General features: G+C 43.1%; 1 protein-coding gene across 1 annotated transcript; it reads right to left on the bottom strand.

Moving 5' to 3' along the window:
• Positions 1-521: 521 nt before the first annotated feature.
• Positions 522-14,501, bottom strand: spo11 (SPO11 initiator of meiotic double stranded breaks). Its single transcript, XM_039011535.1, has 12 exons — positions 14,380-14,501; positions 13,490-13,578; positions 12,966-13,032; positions 12,768-12,876; positions 12,359-12,445; positions 11,697-11,733; positions 11,437-11,546; positions 11,242-11,341; positions 10,836-10,873; positions 5,298-5,374; positions 4,672-4,783; positions 522-644 (listed from the first exon to the last, which is right to left on the bottom strand). Exons 1-12 carry the CDS (start codon positions 14,499-14,501, stop codon positions 525-527), a joined length of 1,068 nt encoding a protein of 355 aa, XP_038867463.1. The 3' UTR covers positions 522-524.
• Positions 14,502-24,211: the final 9,710 nt, after the last annotated feature.

The raw sequence follows: 24,211 nt of genomic DNA, 5'->3' as shown, positions 1-24,211 counted from the left end.
AGAAATCCATATCTCAGACTGGCCAATAAAAATAAAAGATTAAGATGGGAAGAAGAACAATGACACTGGACAGAGGAACTCTGCCTAGAAGGCCAGCATCCCGGAGTAACTTCTTCACTGTTGATGTAAGTAAGCATTTCACTGCTACACCTGTTACTTATGAACCATGTGACAAATAACATTTTATTTTGATGTGATTAACAACAAGTGGCAGAAAATGTACATTTTTAGTATCCACAGATACATTACCATCAAGGACACAGTCAATCACAGTCAATTGGCCACTTCAGGTGGACTGATACTCTAATCTAGAATAATTTTGTAAAATATACACATCATATAATATAATGACCTAAAATAGTCAATAATATAAAAATGTGATGTACAATGTTGTATCAGGTCACTATGTGACAGACTTGACATATGCACAGACAGACACACTGCAACTGTACCACATCCATACACGCTTGAATCCAGCCAAATCAAATCCCACATCCCACCATCCACAGAAGGGCAGTGTGTGATCATATCCAGCCCCCGTAGCGCAGCTTGTTTGGCAGGTAGACGCGGCTGAGGAAATCAGGGGCTATGGAGGCCAGGGACTGGATCTCAGCTTTCACCTTGCTGCGTTGCATCATTTCCATCTGCAACAAGAACAAAACATGTCTTAAGAGATGTGCAAGAGGAAGATGAGCAAAAAGAGTTCATCCTGGACCACCAGGTGTGATCTTATCTACCACAGAACAAAAATATAAATACCACATGTAAAGTGTTTCATAAGCTGAAATAAAAAATCCTAGACCTTTTCCATACGCATAAAAAGCTTATTTCTCTCAAATGCTGTGCACAAATTTGTTTACATCACTATTAGTGAGCATTTTTCCTTAACCAAGATAATCCATCCACCTGACAGGTGTGGCATAGAATGAAGCTGATTAAACGGCATGATCATTACGCAGGTGCACCTTGTGCTGGGGACAATAAAAGGCCACTTTAAAATGTGCAGTTTTGTCACACAACACAATGCCACAGATGTGTGCAATTGGCATAGTGACTGCAGGAATGTCCACCAGACCTGTTGCCAGATAATTTAATGGTAATTTCTCTACCATAAACTGCCTCCAACGTCGTTTTAGAGAATTTAGCAGTACTTCCAACCGGCCTCACAACCGCAGACTACATGTAACCACGCCAGCCCACGACCTCCACATCCGGTTTCTTCACCTACGGGATAGTCTGAGGGGTGTGCTGAGGAGTATTTCTGTCTGTAATAAAGCCCTTTTGTAGAGAAAAACACATTCTGATTGGATGGGCCTGGCTGCCAAGTGGATGGACCTGGCTGCCAAGTGGATGAGCCTATGCCCTCCAAGGCCCACCCATGGCTGCACCCCTTCCCAGTCAAGTGAAATCCATAGATGAGGGGCTAATTCGTTTATTTCAAGTGACTGATTTCCTTATATGAACTGTAACTCTGTAAAATCTTTGAAGTTTATATTTTTGTTCAGTAAATTTCACAACATCTGTCTTGAAGTATCCCAAATACCAGGGAGCTGACAGCTCTCTCAAACACATTCCACTGTGCTGTGTCACACCTGCAAAATGGCTCAATTGTAGTAAAAACAAACTCAAGAGAACACTACCTAGTCTTATAAAACAGGAGTGAAGGACTACAAGCTTATAGTTTCTTCAGAGGAGGGTAATGGAGACTAGGGACATGTTTACTAAACAGACCAACCCACATTGCATTCAACCATTCTCTGAATGGGTTGAGAGGTGGGAATACAAACTGGGCGAAGCACACATTATCTTCTAAAACTTTCCTCTCCCTTATCTCTAATAACAGACTGACTGCAGTCTCTGCATCTGTCCTCGTGCTCCTAGACCTTAGTGCTGCTTTTGATACCATCGATCACCACATTCTTTTGGAGAGATTGGAAACCCAAATTGGTCTACACACACAAGTTCTGGCCTGGTTTAGATCTTATCTGTCGGAAAGATATCAGTTTGTCTCTGTAGATGGTTTGTCCTCTGACAAAACAACTGTAAATTTCGGTGTTCCTCAAGGCTCCGTTTTAAGACTACTATTGTTTTCACTATATATTTTACCTCTTGGTGATGTAATTCGGAAACATAATGTTAACTTTCACTGCTATGCGGACGACACACAGCTGTACATTTCGATGAAACATGGTGAAGCCCCACAATTGCCCTCTCTGGAAGCCTGTGTTTCAGACATGAGGAAGTAGATGGAGGCATATGTTCTACTTTTAAACTCAGACAAAACAGAGATGCTAGTTCTAGGTCCCAAGAAACAAAGAGATCTTCTGTTGAATCTGACAATTTAAGCTTGATGGTTGGTTGTACAGTCGCCTAAAAAAAAAAAACTGTGAAGGACCTCGGCGTTACTGACCCTGATCTCTCTTTTGACGAACATATCAATACTGTTTCAAAGACAGCTTTTTTCCATCTACGTAACATTGCAAAAATCAGAAACTTTCAGTCCAAAAATGATACAGAAATATTAATCCATGCTTTTGTCACTTCTAGGTTAGACTACTGCAATGCTCTACTTTCCGAGTACACTGATAAAGCACTAAATAAACTTCAGTTAGTGCTAAACAAGGCTGCTAGAATCTTGACTAGAACCACATTTTTTTTATCATATTACTCCAGTGCTAGCCTCTCTACACTGGCTTCCTGTTAAGGCTATGGCTGATTTCAAGGTTTTACTGCTAACCTACAAAGCATTACATGGGCTTGCTCCTACCTATCTTTCTGATTTGGTCCTGCCGTACATACCTACACGTACACTACGGTCACAAGACGCAGGCCAACTTACTGTCCCTAGAATTTCTAAGCAAACAGCTGGAGGCAGTGCTTTCTCCTATAGAGCTCCATTTTTATGGAATGGTTTGCCTATCCATGTGAGAGATGCAGACTCAGTCTCAACCTTTAAGTCTTTATTGAAAACTCATCTCTTCAGTAGGTCCTATGATTGAGTAAGGTCTGGCCCGGGAGTGTGAAGGTAAAACGGAAAGACACTGGAGCAACGAACCGCCCTTGCTGTCTCTGCCTGGCTGGTTAACTTCTCTCCACTGGGATTCTCTGCCTCAAACCCTATTACAGGGGCTGAGTCACTGGCTTACTGGTGCTCTTCCACGCCGTCCCTAGGAGGGATGCGTCACTTGAGTGGGTTTAGTCTCTGACGTGATCTTCCTGTCCGGGATGGCGGTTCGTGCCGTGGGGGAGATCTTCGTGGGCTATACTCGGCCTTGTTGTCACGTCCGTCGTAAGGAGGAGACCAAGCCGCAGCGTGATAAGCGTACATTCTTCTTTATTTAAACGAATGAACACTGAACAAAATGAACAAAACAAACCGTGAAGCTAATATGCCTAGTGCAGACAGGCAACTAAACATAGAATAAGAACCCACAAATACCCAAGGGAAAATGGCAACCTAAATATGATCCCCAATCAGAGACAACGATAAACAGCTGCCTCTGATTGGGAACCAATTCAGGCCACTATAGACCTACATATGCCTAGACTTACAAACACCCCATGACATACAAAAACCCTAGACAATACAAAACAAGCATACCCACCCTCGTCACACCCTGACCTAACCAAAATAATAAAGAAAACATAAGGTCAGGGCGTGACACTTGTCTCAGGATAGTAAGTTGGTGGTTGAAGATATCCCTCAAGTGGTGTAGGGGCTGTGCCTTGGCAAAGTGGGTGGGGTTATATGCTGCCTGTTTGGCCTTGTCCGGGGGTATCGTCAGACGGGGCCAGTGTCTCCCGACCCCGCCTGTCTCAGCTTCCAGTATTTATGCTGCAATAGTTTATGTGTCGGGGGGCTAGGGTCAGTTTGTTATATGTGGAGTATTTCTCCTGCCTTATCCGGTGTCCTGTGTGCATTTAAGTATGCTCTCTCTAATTCTCTCTCTTCTCTCTCTTTTTCTCTCTCTCTCGGAGGACCTGAGCCCTACGACCATGCCTCAGGACTACCTGGCATGATGACTCCTTGCTGTCCCCAGTCCACCTGGCTGTGCTGCTGCTCCAGTTTCAACTGTTCTGCCTGCGGCTATGGAACCCTGACCTGTTCACCGGACATGCTACCTTGTCCCAGACCTGCTGTTTTCAACTCTCTAGAGACAGCAGGAGCGGTAGAGATACTCTGAATGATCGGCTATGAAAAGCCAACTGACATTTACTCCTGAGGTGCTGACTTGTTGCACCCTCGACAACCACTGTGATTATTATTATTTGACCCTGCTGGTCATCTATGAATATTTGAACATTTTGGCCATGTTCTGTTATAATCTCCACCCGGCACAGCCAGAAGAGGACTGGCCACCCTTCATAGCCTGGTTCCTCTCTAGGTTTCTTCCTAGGTTCATGCCTTTCTAGGGAGTTTTGCCTAGCCATCGTGCTTCTACACCTGCATTGCTTGCTGTTTGGGGTTTTAGGCTAGGTTTCTGTACAGCACTTTGTGACATCAGCTGATGTAAGAAGGGCTTTATAAATACATTTGATTGACTGCACACATTCTGTTCTTTAACTTTCTTCTCCCTTATCTCTAATAACAGACTGACTGCACACATTCTCCCTTTCCATATTTGTATTGTATGTAAACCACTCATAAATGGTAGCCCTCCCCCCTCTGACCTCTCTCTGCCAGGCAGGTTGGCAGGCCAGGTAGGGTCTCTTCAGCAGGCTGGTCAGTTTATTCTGGTCTCTCTGTGTGAGGGGGATCAGAGCATCCTCAGGTACTCTCAATCTAAAGTACAGAAGGGTTATGATCAGTACAGTTTTCAATTCAGTTCGTTCAAGACATGAACAGTCATATTATGAGACATACAAAAATATCTTAACTGTAAATAGCTTTGGATGATGGTCTTCTGAATGACCATATTAAGATAGAAATAATCATTCAGTTGCTACAACTGAAACAAAGGAAATATCCTGACAAAGTTACGGCTCTCTCCATTTCTGTCCAAACTGTATAAAATGTGGATGCTTTTGATTATGCCCTGTACAGTTAGAGTCTTAGGAGGAGCAGGCTTGCAGACTACAATTAAACTTGACTTATGTCAAAACCCCCTTTTCAGGCTAAGACTGCTCTAGCTGACATATACTTAAAACTCAATATACACTCCAAAACAGCTCCTCAGGGAGAGAGAAACAAGCGAAGGCAACAGCAACAGAAACCAAAACAAACAATCTCCAAATCCCCAGAATATAATCCCAATTAGAGGTAGGAAGGAGGAAGTAGCGAGTGGTTGTCTCCAAACCTCTGGAGGTCAGAGGGGAGGAGGCCTAGCCACATAACGCTGGGGACGGTCAGACTGTGGGCCTGAAATGACATGGCCTGAGGGGAAAGATACACACACAGAAACACGTCAATACACAACCAGACATATCGACAGGTTGACAAACTGTGCATAAAACACACATATGTGAATACATACAACCATATACAGTGCCTTGCAAAAGTATTCATCCCCCTTGGTCGTTTTTCCTATTTTGTTGCATTACAACCTGTAATTTAAATTGATTTATATTTGGATTTCATGTAATGGACATACACAAAATAATTCAAACTGGTGAAGTGAAATGAAAAAAAGAACTTGTTTCAAAAAATTATTTAAAAAACTAAACCGAAAAGTGGTGCGTGCATATATATTCACCCCCTTTGCTATGAAGCCCCTAAATAAGATCTGGTGCAACCAATTACCTTCAGAAGTCACATAATTAGTTAAATATAGTCAACCTGTGTGCAATCTAAATGTCACATGTTGTTGCATGATCTCTCTTTATATATACACCTGTTTTGAAAGGCCCCAGAGTCTGCAACACCACTAAGCAAGGGGCACCACCAAGCAAGGGGCACCACCAAGCAAGCGGCACCATGAAAACCAAGGGGCTCTCCAAACAGGTCAGGAACAAAGTTGTGGAGAAGTACAGATCAGGGTTGGGTTATAAAAAAATATCAGAAATGTTGAACATACCACGGAGCACCATTAAATCCATTATAATTTTTTTTAAAGAATATGGCACCACAACAAACCTGCCAAGAGAGGGCCACCCACCAAAACTCACGGACCAGGCAAAGGGGGCATTAATCAGAGAGGCAACAAAGACACCAAAGATAACCCTGAAGGAGCTGCAAAGCTCCACAGGGAAGATTGGGGTATCTGTCCATAGGACCACTTTTAGCCTTACAATCCACAGAGCTGGGCTTTACAGAAGAGTGGACAGAAAACAGCCATTGATTAAAGAAAAAAATTAGCAAACACGTTTGGTGTTTGCCAAAAGGCATGTGGGAGACTCCCCAAACATATGGAAGAAGGTACTCTGGTCAGATGAGACTAAAATTGAACCTTTTGGCCATCAGGGAAAACGCTATGTCTGGCGCAAACCCAACACCTCTGATCACCCCGAGAACACCATCCCCACAGTGAAGCATGGTGGTGGCAGAATCATGCTGTGGGGATGTTTTTTATCAGCAGGGACTGGGAAACTGGTCAGAATTGAAGGAATGATGGATGACGCTAAATACAGGGAAATTCTTGAGGGAAACCTGTTTCAGTCTTCCAGAGATTTGAGACTGGGACGGAGGTTCACCTTCCAGCAGGACAATGACCCTAAGCATACTGCTAAAGCAACACTCGAGTGGTTTAACGGGAAACATTTAAATGTCTTGGAATGGCCTAGTCAAAGACCAAGATACCCCTTAATCCAATTGAGAATCTGTGGTATGACTTAAAGATTGCTGTACACCAGCGGAACCAATCCAACTTGAAGGAGCTGGAGCAGTTTTGCCTTGAAGAATGGGCAAAAATCCCAGTGGCTAGATGTGCCAAGCTTATAGAGACATACCCCAAGAGACTTGCAGCCGTAATTGACATTGGGGGGGTGACTCTTCAAACATACCAAAGTCGCTATATGCGATCCCTGACTCTGCTTCTGGTACGCAAGCTGTTTTAATTAGTTCCCCGCATCCAGTGCAGGCGGGAGGGATTGTTAATTGCGCTACCGAACTGCCCCTAATCAAAACGAAACAAAACGGCCTAAACCCAGCCGTCAGAAAACACAGAAAATTTAACTTTTTTCAATGTGTCAATCACTCTCGAGTCATCTGGGACCCACGAGCTAAGCCCAAGGGACTACTAGGGGGGCACTTGAACATTCGTAGTGTCATTCCAAAAAGTGATCAAATTCAACATCTACTCACAGACTCCAACCTTGACTTTCTCTGCCTCTCAGAGACATGGCTCCATAAAAACTCTCCATCTGCTGCTTTGATTGTGCCTGGCTACAATGTTTTCAGGAGAGACAGGACTGAAGGAAGAGGAGGGGGTGTGATGATTTACATTAAAGAACATATCCGATGTAAACAAATTGAGTGGTCATGTGATAATGAACTAGAATGTATTGGCCTGAACATTACACTGTCTCCCCAAATGTCTTTTACCCTCATTGGAATGTATAGGCCACCTTCCACCAAAAGTGTGTTTTTTGATCAGTTTAATAACATGCTTAGGGAATGTGATTTTGGGAAAGAGGTCATCTTAATGGGAGATTTTAACATTAATTATGAAGACAAGTGTTGTAGGAAAACCCTCAAACGGATCACTAATACCTTTGACCTTACACAGCTAGTTAAAGGGCCAACCAGGGTGACTTGTTGCTCTAAAACACAGATTGATTTGGTGTTCAGTAATAAACCAGAGAGAGTGACTAAATCATTCAATATGGTTACTGGGCTATCTGATCATAATCTGACACTTATAGCCAGAAAGCTGTCTAAGAGCAGGTTTAACCTCTCTACTGTTAGAAAGCCTGATCAACTAAGAATACCTAAGAGTGAATTAAGCTATTTTGAAAACGCAATTAAGGGAATTAACTGGAATGATCTCTTGTCCTATGCAGACGTGGAAGCTGATAGTCAAGTTTTTCTATCCACAATCCAGACTACATTAAATGGTTTCCTAAAGAAAATCAAATCCAAACCTGGCCAAAAGAGCACTCTTCCTTGGCTAAATGGAGAAATCTGGAAATTGATGAAAGAACGAGATTATTATCTAAAAATAGCCCTAAGATCCAAATTAGAGCATGACAGACGTAGGTTTACCATGTTGAGAAATAAGGTGATGAAAGAAATCAGACAGGCCAAGGCAAACTTTTTTATTAACATAATTGGTGAAGCAAAGGGAAATTCTAAACTGATCTGGGAGAATCTAAAAAAGTTAACAGGGAAAGACCATAGTAACACTGCAAAAAGACTAGAAATCATGGTGAATAACAATCTAACACAGGATGCAGTCGAAATAGCAATAGCCTTCAATTCCTACTTTATTGACTCTGTCAGGGTACTGACACAGAACCCCTCCACTGGTTTCTTGGGCTCAGTGCTAGTAAATGATGCTCAACCTGTCTTCATCATAAGGGAGGTTTCTGAGTCAAAGGTGGACAAGGTGATCAGCTCACTAAAGAACTCTAAAGCCAAAGATGTGTTTGGGATGGACTCTACCTTTCTCAAAAACTACAAAGAGTCACTCATTGGCCCCATTACTAAGGTCACCAACACATCTATTGGTCTCGGGGTGTTTCCAAGGGTATGGAAGTCGGCCATAATAACGGCCATCTTTAAATCAGGCGACCCTGCTGACGTGAGTAACTACAGGCCCATTAGTATACTACCTGTGGTGTCAAAGGTTGTTGAAAAGTGTGTAGCAGAACAACTGATTGCCCACCTCAACAACAGCCCCTTCACATTACATTCCATGCAGTTTGGCTTCAGAGCGAAACACTCCACAGAAACGGCCAACTGCTTTCTTCTGGAAAATGTGAAGTCCAAGATGGACAAAGGGGGTGTTGTTGGGGCTGTGTTTCTGGACCTAAGGAAGGCTTTTGATACTGTTAACCATGAGATTCTCATCACAAAATTGTCCAAGTTCAACTTTTCCCCCGATGCCTTGAGATGGATGAAATCATACCTTGAAGGCAGAACTCAGTGTGTCAGAGTGAGCAATGAGCTGTCGCCCACTCTTAGCTATGATGTGGGTGTGCCCCAAGGGTCAATACTGGGGCCCCTCCTGTTCAGCCTGTACATTAATGATCTGCCTTCTGTCTGTACTGGGTCTGAAGTTCAAATGTATGCAGATGATACAGTGATATATGTGCATGCAAAGAGCAAACAACAAGCTGCACAAGAACTCACTACTGTAATGGTCCAGGTTACAAAGTGGCTCAGTGACTCGTGTTTGCATCTCAATGTGAAAAAAACTGTTTGCATGTTCTTCACAAAGAGGGCAACAGATGCTACTGAGCCAGATGTCTATGTGTCAGGGGAGAAGCTACAGGTGGTATCTGATTTTAAGTACCTTGGCATCATACTTGATTCCAACCTCTCTTTTAAAAAGCATGTGAAAAAGGTAATTCAAATAACCAAATTCAACCTAGCTAATTTCCGATTTATACGAAATTGTTTGACTACAGAGGTAGCAAAACTGTACTTCAAATCTATGATACTCCCCCACTTAACATACTGCTTGACTAGTTGGGCCCAAGCTTGCTGTACAACATTAAAACCTATTCAGTCTGTCTACAAACAGGCTCTCAAAGTGCTTGATAGGAAGCCCAATAGCCATCATCACTGTCACATCCTCAGAAAGCATGAGCTCCTGAGTTGGGAAAATCTTGTGCAATACACCGATGCATGTCTTGTATTCAAGATCCTAAATGGCTTGGCTCCCCCTCCACTCAGTATTTTTGTTAAACAGAAAACCCAAACATATGGCAGCAGATCCACAAGGTCTGCCATGAGAGGTGACTGTGTAGTTCCCCTAAGGAAAAGCACCTTTAGTAAATCCGCTTTTTCTGTGAGAGCTTCCCATGTCTGGAATACACTGCCATCAGACACACATAACTGCACCACATATCACACTTTCACAAAATGCTTGAAGACATGGCTAAAGGTCAATCAGATTTGTGAACATGGTCCCTAGCTGTGTGTTGCCGCTTTCCATGTCTGTTGTCTGTAACTTGTGAGGTGTGGAAACACTTTGTTGCTTTTATGAATTTTGTCTTGCTGCTTTTTGTTCTATGTTGCTCTGTCTGTATGCTACGTCTTGCTTGTCCTATGTTGCTATGTCTTGTTCTATGTTGCTATTGTCTATATTGTAATTGTTTTTAATAACCTGCCCAGGGACTGCGGTTGAAAATTAGCCGGCTGGCTAAAACCGGCACTTTTACTGAAACGTTGATTAATGTGCACTGTCCCTGTAAAAATAAACTCCAAAAAAAAAAAAAAAAAAAAAAGAATAGTTATGCACGCTCAAGTTTTCAGTTTTTTTGTCTTATTTCTTGTTTGTTTCACAAGAAAAAATATTTTGCATCTTCAAAGTGGTAGGCATGTTATGTAAATCAAATGATACAACCCCCAAAACATCCATGTTAATTCCAGGTTGTAAGGCAACAAAATAGGAAAAATGCCAAGGGGGTGAATACTTTTACAAGCCACTGACATGCATATCGTACATAAAATGACACACACATTCAGACACACAAGTCCACCTGGGGTATAATCATATAAACCAGAAACACACATGATCATAAATGCACTCACATACAAAAACCTCACACAAATGAGATCCCACGCAATCACTTTACTTTTACCCTTCATGTCACTTCAAATGCTCAGATATAGTTGACTGCTCCCTTTTTTCAACTTAAGAGACCAGAATAATTACATATTTCTTGCACCGAGACACTGCACAAGCCACATTGGATAATGTACAGAAATACACAGGCATGGCAGGACTCACCACTGATCCGTACTTGTAGATGCACATGATCTCAATGCCTGGGAAAATGAGAGAAAGACAGAAAGAGAAAGAGACACGATACAATCACCACCATACCAGAGCAATTATCCTCTGAGATATGTAGCTAAGGGGACAGAGAACAAAGTAAAGTGTTACACATGCGACTCGCAATGTGATGTGAGGAGAGCGGAGGGGGGCAGAGAGGTGCTGTATGGAGAGGGACAGTGAGTGTCAGTGAGTCCAGGGGCCCCAGTGTGATGATTCCACTGGGCTAGAACACACCAACACAATTCCCATTCTAACCACCCTGACACATCAGAGAGGCCTGTTGGCTGAGCAGGACACGCAACCCCTGTGTGTGTGTGTGTGTGTGTCTTTGATAGGATAAAAGAGTGGAGAGTATTACCGTAAGGGTCAGCATCCACCAGAGCAAATATAGGGATGCGCAGGGTGTCCCAAAGCTTTCTCACCATCAGCCTGCTGTTCACATCCGGGACACCTTTACCCTGACACAAACACATAATAGATTTACAATAAGTCATATGATTAACACATTACATTTAAAGCAATAGCTCAAAAGAAAACCATAAGTAGGACATACTGTGATCATGATGCAAGGAGATAACTTGGTGCAAAAGTCATCATCGAGCAGTTTCTGGAAGGTGGCGTCCTTCTCCACTATCAAAACAAACTTAGCAGATGACACAATGTCTGGAGAACAGGTCAAGGTGAACACAAACATGACTGATGGACTCTTCCTCACCAATAGATAAGAGTGGGAGGTGTTAGTTAAAAGAGGAAGGAAGTCTTACAAGCTCTTTACAATATTGCTGAAATATCTGACATGATTATAAAGGATACTCCTGATCCCGCCAACATTAGAAGAGACTGGAGTAGCCTGAGAACACAATTAAGAGACACAATTATCAACATAGCAAGTTACTGTTAGCTTTCAAACAACAACAAAAAATATAATGAGAAATGAATCTAGCTGTTTGGGTGTCAGTTGATTTATGCAACCCACAAACAGTAGATAGAATACAAGTAAACAGTTTGAGTTTTTTTGGTTTTCTGAACAATTATTCTATAGACCGAGTGATTAGTTCATTGGTTGAACCTGGAGATTGTGGCCAGAAAGAGGTGAACACAGGATTTATTAAGTTTGGCTGAGACTAGAGACCTCTGTTATGTCATTGAAATGGGAGAGGTTTAGCACTGTTAAACATTCATGGCGAATGATGATACTGTATATTGTAACATTATAGGTATCTAACCCCTGAACAAGGCAGTTAACCCACTGTTCCCCGGGCACGGAAGACGTGGATGTCGATTAAGGTAGCCCCCCGCACCTCTCTGATTCAGAAGGGTTGGGTTAAATGCGGAAGACACATTTCAGTTGTACAACTGACTAGGTAACCCCCTTTCCCTTTCCCTGACATTATATGCATATTCAACAGGCATATGACCATACTGTGACGATGCTGAGATGTTGGGGGAATGTATTTAGTGTTAGTGGGACTTACAGTGGAGTTGGAGTGGCAGTCCACCTTGGTGCTGTCCTCCTCCAGGTAACAAAGATCACCTGAGATGAAGCCCTTGGACGTAGCTAGCTGGAGACCGTTAATAAACACACACACACACACGTGCACACACAAACGACAATGCTTTTGAGTCAAGTTGAATTTGATCATGGAAATAATGGAAAATACATACACAGTTGCTTCCTGTACGAGGCAGAAAATAGGCTAAAAATATGAAAATAACTGAGTGCTTTCATGTGTTAGCCCTGAACTAATCATAACATGTCGTATCAAAAGGTATTTCCAAATGTTTTAGTATGATTTTATTCAATATCAGGCCATTGTTGCCTCCTCTTGAACTGAAATTGTACTCTCACAAACGCACACACACACTCACATACTATATACACACCACATGTAGTCTTCTGCGTGGAACCTTGAGCATGCAGGAGATGTCATCCACAATGGAATCGACAGTCCTCTGTGAACCAAAAAGCTGTGTGTCGTTGTAATAGATGTCCCTGTGCAAACAAGAGAACTACTTCTCAAAGTACTGGTGTTAAGGCAAGAATGTATTTTTTTATGCGTTGGCTATCTGACAAGACATTACCTTTTTGTGGCATATACGTTGCTCTGCACAAGTTTGTAGATGGTGGATAGAACCTTGAGAATGTGCCCTGCATAGAAAACCCAGTTAAACATCTGTATTATAGGCTACCAGTATATTGTAATATACCAGTACAGTCTAGAAAACCATTCAATCAATCCCCTATGATATCTGATGATAGGTCATTTCATCATCAAAGTAGTTAATTCAGGATTTTCTTTAGGATGGATAATGAAATCCATAGTGAATAAAACTGATCCAGGAAAGCTTCTCTGACCATAATATTTCTGTCTGTCAGCAGCATAAGACATACCATGTCGTTGCAGTTTTTGCAATTAGTTCATGTAAGCCCAGAGAGGATAAGAATGAAAGCCACATAAAGTAGGGCTGATTAAATTCCTTAGAGTAGTTTAAAGTTTGTGAATTTAAAAAATGTAACTTTTTCTGTGCACAGCTGAGGGAAGAGAGAAGTGAGAGAGAGAGACAGGGGGGGGGGGGGGGGGGCAGTGGTGTGTCTTTCTTCTCACCAAATTTAGTGACAGACGAGGAACAGTTGCTCCGAACTGTGGTGACAGAACTTCCAGAAGTCATTTGAAGGCCAACGGCTTTGTCAAAACTCAAAGTTGGGAATGAAGACAAAAAAAGTATTAATTATTTACAAAATCCGAACATTTGGTCTCCTATCTTTGATCAGCTTTGTAAAGGAGCCCGCTACCTTTATGATCCTTCTTAGAAGAATCACAAACCCTGGGGGATACCTGTGATAGGCCTCCCCCATACCTCGACTGCATTTCCTCTGTGAAACCTTTGCCTCCCTATCTGTGGGATTCTCACATTTGAAAGGGCCGAGCCAGAATGTGCTTTAAGCTGTCAGGAGGTTTGATGTAGACTCAACCAGACAGTTCACTTTGTTCTAAGCATGAAATCTCCACAGCCTGTGCACATTAAAGACCTCCACAAACTGCCAGATTTGTGTGTGTGTTTGTATGTGTAGCTGGTGCTTTTTAAATATTTAATCAAACTGACACCTATTCAGTCAGGAAGTTATTTCAGCTTCAAGGATTACGGTTCCAAACTTTAGGTGATTCTATTGACACAATTTCCACCCCACCAATCCCTTTTGACTTCTTAGCTCTCTTACACATTCAGATAGAATGAGAGATCAAAGAACTAAAGGATTTCCTCCAAATGCATTTAACAGCAATTTAGACCACTTGCAGAACCTGATTTATCAAATTGAGTGCAAAGTTCAGTTTACACAACATGACCACTTATTTCAAATGTAACTTTACTAGGTTATTCTGTATTTACATAACATAAATAAGACATCTGTTTTACATGTTTATCTTGCTAAAGGTCAAACAGAGTGAGTATGGCCCAAAAGCTTGACATTATAGTAACAAAGTGAGTGGCTTACCTTACATTGGCCCAGCTGGATCGGTTGGGTAGGACCAAAACTGGAGCTTCATCTTTGGACAGACTGGTGACTATCTCTAGAATCACCTTTTCAATGAGGATTAAAACTTCCTGGCTGTACATAAGAAATTACCAAATAAACCTTGGTGATAGGTATAACTAGTAGTAGCCAGTAACTAATGGGAAAATCGGTGGACCACAAATTCAAAACTGATTCAAACAATCCTATCATTTTTTCATAAGCCTAACCACGTTAAAATGTAACCTTTAAAGTTTCAACTCAATTATGAAAATAAAGACTACGGCATAGTAAAAACTACAAGCACTAGGCAAGTCAGTTAAGAACAAATTCGTATTTACAAAGACGGCCTAGTGGGCTAACAACTGCCTTGTTCAGAAGGACAGATTTTTACCTTGTCAACTCGGGTAATCTAGCAACCTTTCGATTACTGGCCCAACGCTCTAACCACTAGGCTACTTGCCGTCCGCCTTGATATTGTCTAGATTATAATAAAATGTGTATATGTAACCTAATAGCCTAGGCTATGGGCCCTGGCCCACACCAGCCATATCAAACTGTGCTGTAGATAGACCTAGCCTAGGCAATGATATCACATCCGCAAGGGTTGTCTGTGAATCACACGGTGTAGAAAGAAAAATATGCCTAAATTACCTGCTGACTTCCTTATGGCTGTGTTGAGGTTCCATCATCATATCAACATTTTCCAACAACTCAAGGCCGAAATTCTCAATTTCAACGAACTGTTCAGACATGTTTGATTCCATTCGTGTGGAGGGACTTACAACGGAATTAAATTAATATGAATAGGGCGTCCGTACATGTATATGTTAACCGAGAGCAAACTCGCGCGTAGAATAATGTTGTTTGGCGCGAAATCAAATCCACACACAAGGGGTGTGTTCGTAAATTCAATCTAGAGTGCCAGAGTGTGATCGGAGTATGCTCTGGGCGTTCGTAAATTCAGAGCATAGTCAGATTGTCCGTTCATCAATTCAGAGCGTTTCGCTCTCGGGGCGTTCCGAGCGCACACTGGACGGTCTGGCCAGTGAGTAGGGTTGATCCGAGCGTTCTGAACCATAACCGCAGTCATGCACCCAAGCTGACTGGCTAACGTTTGCCAGCTTGCTAGCTACTTCCAGACACGAACGAGAGAATAGCTCACTCTGACCTCACTCGCCAGAGCGAATTTACGAACGCACCCAAGATTGGCGGGGTATGTGAGCTGCTCAAAGACTACACACAAGACATGTTCAGAGAATAGGCTCAAGATCATGATAACTAACCCCCTTTCGTAGCATGTGTGGTAAAATGGGTCAGTACTCAGTAGGCCTACAATGTTCAACAGTTAAGAGTAAGATTATACTGATGCACCGGGCTATGGCCCACAGTCAAGTGATCATTTAGAAGAAAAAAAAATAAACCAGCCTCCTATTCATTTTTCACTCTGTATAACCCTAAAGCTAGGGCCGAGATGCGTTGGTTTTACGTTTAAAAATAAAGAATCACTTATATGATCATCAACTTCCACTGTCCTTCAAGAGTTGAATGTCCTATACACTTCTGTTTGCTCATCCATTTATTCATGCAACTTGGTTGGAGACCAAAGAGAGCGAACGAGGTAGCAGCAGTCTTCCCTTCCGTGGAGTGAGTAACCTAAATGCACCCTTTTGTTCTTATGGTAGGGTAAAGTGGAACAATGTCCAGAACAATGTCCAATTGCTGACACAAAACAGCTATGTTTGGTAAAAATTTGGTAGCCTATGTGGATGATGGTCATGCTTAGGGAAACGAACTATGAAGGGAAATAAGTGGCTACAGTTTACACTTTTTTTGTTAATTAACTTGATGCACGGATCCCTTTAGTGGGATCATTTTCATCAACAACCGCTGAATTGCAGAGCGCCAAATTCCCCAAAAATTGCAAAAAAAAATTATATTCATGAAATTACAAGTGCAATATAGCAAAACACAGTTTAGCTTGTTGTTAATCCACCTGTCGTGTCAGATTTTGAAAATATGCTTTACAGCGAAAGCAATCCAAGCATTTGTGTGAGTTTATCGATCACTAGACAAAACATTACGAACACCTAGCAGCAATATAGATTGGTCACAAAGTCAGAAAAGCAATAAAATTAATCGCTTACCTTTGATGATCTTCGGGATGTTTGCACTCACGAGACTCCCAGTTACACAATAAATGTTCCTTTTGTTCGATAAAGATTATTTTTATATCAAAAAACCTCCATTTGTTTGGCGCGTTATGTTCAGTATTCCACAGCCTTAGGCAGGTCAGCAAGGGTTGACGAAAATTCCAAATAGTATCCGTAGAGTTCGTAGAAACATGTCAAATGTTTTTAATAATCAATCCTCAGGTTGTTTTTAACATAAATAATCGATAATATTTCAACCGGACTGTAAACTATTCAATAACAGAGATAAAGAAAATGTCGAGCTACAACTTTCACGCACATTAACTAATGGAAGGACATGCCGCTATCCACTGACGCGATTTGATAAATCTCGCTCATTTTTCAGAATAAAAGCTTGAAACTATGTCTAAAGACTGTTCACACCCTGAGGAAGCCATAGGAAAAGGAATCTGGTTGATATCCCTTTAAATGGACGAAAGGCAGGCAATGGAACAGTGATTTATCAAAATAAAAGGCACTTCCGGGTTGGATTTCCTCAGGTTTTCACCTGCAAAATCAGTTCTGTTATACTCACAGACAATATTTTGACAGTTTTGGAAACTTTAGAGTGTTTTCTATCCTACTCTGTATATGCATATTCTAGCATCTGGACCTGAGAAATAGGCAGCTTACATTGGGAACATTATTTTTCCAAACATAAAAATTCTGCCCCCTAGCTTCAAGAGGTTTTAAAGCTGCAATATGTAACATTTTGGGCGACCCCACCAAATTCACATAGAAATGTGAGTTATAGATCTGTCATTCTCATTGAAGCAAGTCTAAGAAGCGTTAGGTCTGTTCTATGTCCGCTATTTCTATGCCTCCCATTCTTAAGTAAAAATATTTTGTCACAGCTGTTTAGACGGTACAATGATTCTATACACTGTACACAGAGTATACCAAACATTAGGAACACCTTGTTTTCAATCCAGGTGAAAGCTATGATCCTTTATTGATGTCACGTGTTAAATCCACTTCCATCAGTTTAGATGAAGGGGACAAGACAAGTTAGAGAATTATTTTTAAACCTTGAGAAAATTGAGATATGGATTGTGTATGTGTGCCATTCACAGGGTGAATGGGCAAGACAAAAGATTTTAGTGCCTTTGAACAGGTTATGGTAGTAGATGCCAAGTGCACCGGTTTGAGTGTGTCAAGAACTGCAATGCTGCTGGGTTTTTCACACTCAACAGTTTCCCATGTGTATCAAGAATGGTCCAGCACCCGAAGGACATCCAGCCAACTGTGGGAAACATTGGAGTCAACATGGGCCAGCATCCCTGTGGAACGCTTTTGACACCTTGTAGAGTACATGCCCCAAAGAATTGAGGCTCAATTTTAGGAAGGTGTTGATATTAGATATTATGTTGAACAACCCCGATAAGAAGCTGCTGTAGTAGCCTAGGTCTACGTTGATTGATGATATTTTAATTTGTAATTTTCCCAGTGAGTGTGTGCGCTAGTTAGCACTTCATTGCGCCCCACTAGACCTCATTAGCACCTCCAGTTGCATTTTGCTGATAACTGGGAGTTTAATGGGGGCCTGACATGAGGCCTGCTGCAAATTGACCAATAATCCTTCCTTTCTGTGCGTGTGTGTGTGTATTATTACAGTGTGTGGGCAGATGCAAATCATAGGCTAATCTAGTCTGACTGAAATTGAGAAATTGAGGACTTTGATTTTGGCATATGCTTGTTGTGCAAAATTGTTCATGTGTTATCCATAATTTATTTATGCTTGCCTTTGTGTTTGTTAAGGCTGTGCAGCAGAAGCACATACACTCTAAACAGCTGTCTTGGAGTAAGTGAACATGTGTGTTTTCTGTGAAACACGAAGCGACAGCAGTGCCTGACAGATCAGGAAATGGCTGTAATTTTCTGTGACTGCTTTCCATTGGGAGTGTGTTAGAAGGAATGTGTGTGTGTGTCTGTCGCTCTATACTGTGACATCGCTTCACCAGCTGCAGACTGCATGCACTCCACCCCAAGACCCTCCAAACATTTTTTGGTACTCTGTGACCCCAACAGCGAAATTACCCCTGAGCCTCAAATTCCTTCCTTCCTCACAACACCATAGGGCTGAGTGGGGGAAACTTTAATTTCTCACTAAACAGAGAGCCTCACACCCCTAACTTTCTCTCTCTCTCTCTCTCTCTCTCTCTCTCTCTCTCTCTCTCTCTCTCTCTCTCTCTCTCTCTCTCTCTCTCTCTCTCTCTCTCTCTCTCTCTCTCTCTCTCTCTCTCTCTCTCTGTCTGTCTGTCTGTCTGTCTGTCTGTCTGTCTGTCTGTCTGTCTGTCTGTCTGTCTGTCTGTCTGTCTGTCTGTCTCTCCCTCTTTCTCTCTGTCTGTCTGCAGCTAAAATTTGCTAATATTTGCCTAGGGCCATTCCCTTCATCTGGCAACCAATTAGAGGCATGAAATCCATGTCACTGTATTGTTACCGCAGGTAATCTGTTCTGGATGTGGGAGCCAGGAAGGGAAGAGGTCTCTGACCCTGAATGTCTCCCAACGTGTTGCTTTAGCAGAGGTCTACCTTTCACTCCTGAGGGCCTGTGACAACCTGCTTCCGCAATATTGGCTCTTAATCGCTAAGTAATTGCTATCTCTAGGTGACAAGCAACCACCCCTCACCCGCCCGCCCTAAAAAAACTAAATCTGTGAAAGAAAACCTACAAGATGTCCTCTTTCTTCCCCCTAGTCCAGAGAAGCAGGGACCCCCACTGGTTCCTTTGGCGAGACATTTTTGTTGAGTGTGAGGCCTTAACCTGAGGAGACAGAGTTCAGTGAGTCATATGCTCGTCACAGGAGGAGTGTTTGTATTGGGCAAAGGGTGAAGCATGGGGGGGTTGTAAGGTTAGAGGAAAGGGAGACAAGGGAGGGAGGGGGCTGCACTCAGTGCAGGTGAGGGGGATTAGCTGAAGTTAGTCCAAAGAAACCAAATACAGATCTGTCAGCCTAATCCTCACAAATAGAAAACAGAGCTGCCTCAACAGACCCAACAACCACCCAACACCCCCACCCATTCCCCCGTCCACCTCTCTCTCTAACCTCTCCTCCTCTGCTCCTCTAACCCTGTTTCTCATCAGCTTTTGGCCCGGGCCAGTGAGACCAGTCTGGCTGAGTTGCTGCTCCACTAATGGGGCCTCAGACCAGCACCTCTTAACAGGAGGTGACTGATCGCTGATCACCCAGGGCTTTGATTGACAGCCCAGCACAGGCTTACAGAGTGACGAGAACAAGGACCCACTCACCATAGAGACAAGGATAAATGGGTGCCTCCGCTGAGCCGGAGGGGCCATTATTATCCCCTCCCATCCCGATATGGAAACACTGATGAGTGTGGGGTAAAGAGGGGAGAGAACAGCGTATCGTCAGGCCTATTCTATGCGCTGATGACACAGAGTGACAGAGTAGGTGGGTGATAGTATCCTGTGGTGAATAAGCCTTAACTCTGTGTGGTGGGTGCATTAGGTGCACAGCTTAAGTAAATGCTATCTGTGCCTGTCAACAGCAGCAAACATAACTGATTATGCAGAGCTGCTGAGTGCTATGAATCAGAGCCAGGCTACTGTGGTGTTCCTGCATCTCTGTCTGCAGACTGACACACAGACGGGGTGAGAAGAGACACAGGATACAGGGGAAAGCAGGTACTGAATGACAGGAAAGAGAACTACAGGTGCAGGATTTCAAATGAGCTGATCATCATCACCAGGAAATGAGCATGTGCCATTTGGAGAGATGTTTGTCTCGACTCTCTCTTTTGTTACGGTAACGCTGAGCGAAACCACAAAGGGAATGGAAAACACAAAAGCCAAGTTTAAAGCAGTTTTATGTTGTTTTTTTTTCTCCCTCTTGCGCTCTCTCCGGCCGTCTCACAGCGGTGTCTCATATGTTCCTGAGGTCCCTGGAAGTGTCTGACACCAGAAGGGGAACATTTGCATTCCCACAGCCCCAAAAAAAGCAGGTTTTACTGTACCCTCTACAGGGCCACTTGGCTGGACCCCACCCCTTCAAAGGAGTGCCGTCTGGCACTCTCCGAGGCAACACGCAAAATAAATATTAATCTGACCTTTGACCTCTCCTCTGAACTGTTAAGGGGGGGGGGGGGGGGGTAGAGAGACTCTCAGCAGCGAAAAAAGAAGAGTGATCAGATGAGGGGTGAAGGTGTGAGGCTGTGAGGGTGAGAGTGTGAGAGTGTGAGGCTGTGAGGGTGAGGGGTGTGAGTGTGTGTTTGTGAGAGACAATGTGTGTTTGTTTGTATGTGAGAGAAAGCATCTGTGTGTGTGTGTGTGCGAGGGAGCTATCCTAGCCTATTACGGATTGAAGAGAAAAAGCCTGGCTTGAAATATAGTTTTCAAACATATAGTGGGGGAGAGTGGGACAAACAAAATCAAACACTTTGAAAGTCAGACTTCCTCACTGTAATTGCATCAGAACATATAAAGGGCTTGCAGGTATGGTACATTAAAAGAGGCCCTCGGTGTCCGGTCTGGAGCGTGAAGTCGGCTAGTGCGTAGCAACCTAGCGATGCCAAAAGCCCTGGCCTGCCCTAGAAAGCCTAAGTAAATTACGATCAACACAAACATTTAGATGGCTGTTTTGAGCTTTAAAATGTGTTTATTATGATTAACTTCGATCCCTACAGTAAATTATTTTAAGGTTCGAATCAAATTGAGATATATATTTAAATAGTAGTCCATTCTGACAAATTTTTGTCGTCACACAGGACCACGTGCTGACATAGACCAATCACAGACCGGCAGGCTACGAGGAGGCTCCCTCTTTGCACATGCACCTAAAGGGGGTGTGGTGTGCTATTTGGTATTTATTAGGATCCCCATTAGCCCCAGCAAAAGCGTCAGCTACTCTTCCTGGGGTCCACATGAAACATGACATAATACAGAACATTATTAGGACTGAAATACATACATTTAAAACGTCACACATAGCCTACCCAGATGAGAGCATGGAGTCAACAAGCCTGTCAAGTAGAGATGGAGGGGCTGACCAATGTCATGTAGCCCTGAGTTGACTCTCTCAGGCACGATGAAAACAACTACATCGGCCATGATCCTTTGCTAGTTACGGACACTTTCACCATGATCCGTAGACAATTTTTTGGTGCCATTCAGCCCCATTCAGGAATATGGCACGCTTCAAATTAAAATATTTCCGGCCTCATGCGCCATCGGGAGTTTTCCATAGGAATAGGTGGATGACGTCAGCACGATCACTATCTACTGGTTTTAATGGCTATGCAATAAGAACATAGTTTTTTTCTCTTTCTCAAGTACAGCTCAGTTGTTCAGAATGTTAATGATAGTAGGTTGGCACATCATCCTCCATTTCCGCCACTGATTGGTCTACTAGACCAGGTGTATGTGTGTGTGTGTGTGTGTGTGTGTGTGTGTGTGTGTGTGTGTGTGTGTGTGTGTGTGTGTGTGTGTGTGTGTGTGTGTGTGTGTGTGTGTGTGTGTGTGTGTGTGTGTGTGTGTGTGTGTGTATCTGCTCCCAGTAGTGGCTTTCACACAGCTACACACTGACTGCATGGTAGTATAGAGGGAGGAGGACAACTAAGAGGCGGTCCTCTTGTCATATTGACTAGAGCATTGTGTAAGATTTCAGGTGTTGCCCTTGAAGGATAGGAATAGTTTATGTCCGTGTGTGTGTGTCTGTGTGTGTGTGTGCGCGTCGGTGTACATGATTGTGTGCCTTGTCTGATAACGCAGTGTTTGATTGTGTGTGATAATGGTTTAGTGTGTATATTACATATACATAATGTGTGTGTGTGTGACAGTGAAGAGGCAGAAAGCTCAAACCCTCTTTGTTTTTTTTAGCCCCTCAGTGCAGCTCACACAGCCTGGGCTCAGCCTGAGACCACTGTTTACTGTGACTGTCACCAGGGCCATAGAGGCCCAAACAAAGGGGGGTCTGTTCCGATTGTCCTGCCCCAGAGTGGCAGCCCCTCTCTGGGCAATGACTGAGGCCAGGGCTGGGAGGCTAGAGAACTGAGGGGGAGCTGGGGAGCGAGAGCGGCTGCGGAGCAAGGGGGGCTGGAGGGTTGTGGACCTGGGGGCCAAGGGGGCCCCAGCTTGCAGTATAAAGCCAGAGAGCATGGTTCTAACTGAAACCAAGTCCCTTTCATGTCCTCTGTCTGAAACCGCCGTACTGTAAACACCTGCGGCCATTAGCTGAATCTGAGGGACCGGATAGCAGTGTTTATATGGTACAAACTACCGTTGAAAGACCATTTAAATCGCAATAGAGTGACTTGTGGATACACACATGGAGTGAGTGGTGGCAGGCACAGAGCACAGGGCAAGCTCTCAAACAAACCGCACTGCATTGTCATCGGAAAAAGGGGAGTGAGGCTGTAATGAAATGGAGAAAAAGCATATTAAATGGGCAGGGAGGTGGGCTCAGCCTGTAACTACCTCTAGCCATGCTTTCTCTCTCCTGTCCTTCTCTTTCTTACTGTCAATTAAAGCTCAGAATCAGGGACTGTATGTCCTGTTCTACCTCGCTGTGCCATTGAAGTTTAATTTGACTGTCAAAAATTACCTGGCAAGCTGTGGCTCGAAAACATCTCCACCTTACAGAGCCACTAAAACGAGTCTCTCTGTGAAGCTAAAAGTTTACCGTTACACTCTGAGGAGGAGCCCGTTCAACATGAAGTGGTCATTAACGGTGGAAGGGGCCATCTGAAAGCCCCTCTCCTTGCCAAGGCCAGAACGGAGCTCACAAGAGGGTCAGGGATGTTCCATTCATGTGTGGTGTTTAAGAGGTGCTGGGGCCAGAGTGGCATGTGAAAGGGGTGAAACAGCTACCAAACATCTGCACCCCGTCCCCTCCAACCCTGGCCTGCTCTTTGTCTGAGCACTGCTCAGCACTCTCTGTCGTTGCCTACTTCCTGCTTGTATGTACACTGGCTAGGGCGACAGGGAATAGGGGGGCGCTCATATTGCCTCATAATTAAACAATCACTCAGAGGGCATGGGCATTTGTGTGTGTGTGTGTGTGTGTGTAATTTGTTTCCCCTGCTCTACTTGTCTCATCCTACCTCACAGAGCTTGTCTGACTGAATGTTGTGATGGTTAAGTTGTCTGACTGAATATTGTGAAGGTAAAGTTGTCTGACTGAATATTGTGATGGTTAACGTTGTCTGACTGAATGTTGTGATGGTAGAGTTGTCTGACTGAATGTTGTAATGGTAAAATTGTCTGACTGAATATTGTGATGGTACAGTTGTCTGACTGAATGAATGTTGTGATGGAAAAATTGTCAACCTGAATATTGTGATGGTAAAGTTGTCTGACTAAATATTGTGATGGTAATGTTGTCTGACTGAATGTTGTGATGGTAAAGTTGTCTGACTGAATATTGTGATGGTAATGTTGTCTGGCTGAATGTTGTAATGGTAAAGTTGTCTGACTGAATATTGTGATGGTAAAGTTGTCTGACTAAATATTGTGATGGTAAAGCTGTCTAACTGAATGAATGTTGTGATGGTAAAGTTGGCTGACTTAATGAATGTTGTGATGGTAAAGTTGTCTGACTGAATTAATGTTGTGATGGTAATGTTTTCTGACTGAATATTGTGATGGTAAACTTCTCTGACTGAAT

The sequence above is a fragment of the Salvelinus namaycush genome, chromosome 16 (assembly GCF_016432855.1).
Source record: "Salvelinus namaycush isolate Seneca chromosome 16, SaNama_1.0, whole genome shotgun sequence".
NCBI lineage: Eukaryota > Metazoa > Chordata > Actinopteri > Salmoniformes > Salmonidae > Salvelinus > Salvelinus namaycush.
Note: the sequence above shows the minus strand (reverse complement) of the source record. Positions and strands in the feature narration are given on the sequence as shown.

Bases quoted from the DNA above. Each gene is read 5' to 3' on its own strand.
- spo11 (XM_039011535.1), bottom strand. From the start codon at position 14,501: ATGTACAGCCAGGAAGTTTTAATCCTCATTGAAAAGGTGATTCTAGAG. The intron at 12,877-12,965 runs GTAATGTCTTGT...TTGTTTGCACAG, and splicing joins AACGTATATGCCACAAAAAG to GGACATCTATTACAACGACA. The intron at 11,342-11,436 runs GTATGTCCTACT...TGTTTGTGTCAG, and splicing joins CTCCTTGCATCATGATCACA to GGTAAAGGTGTCCCGGATGT.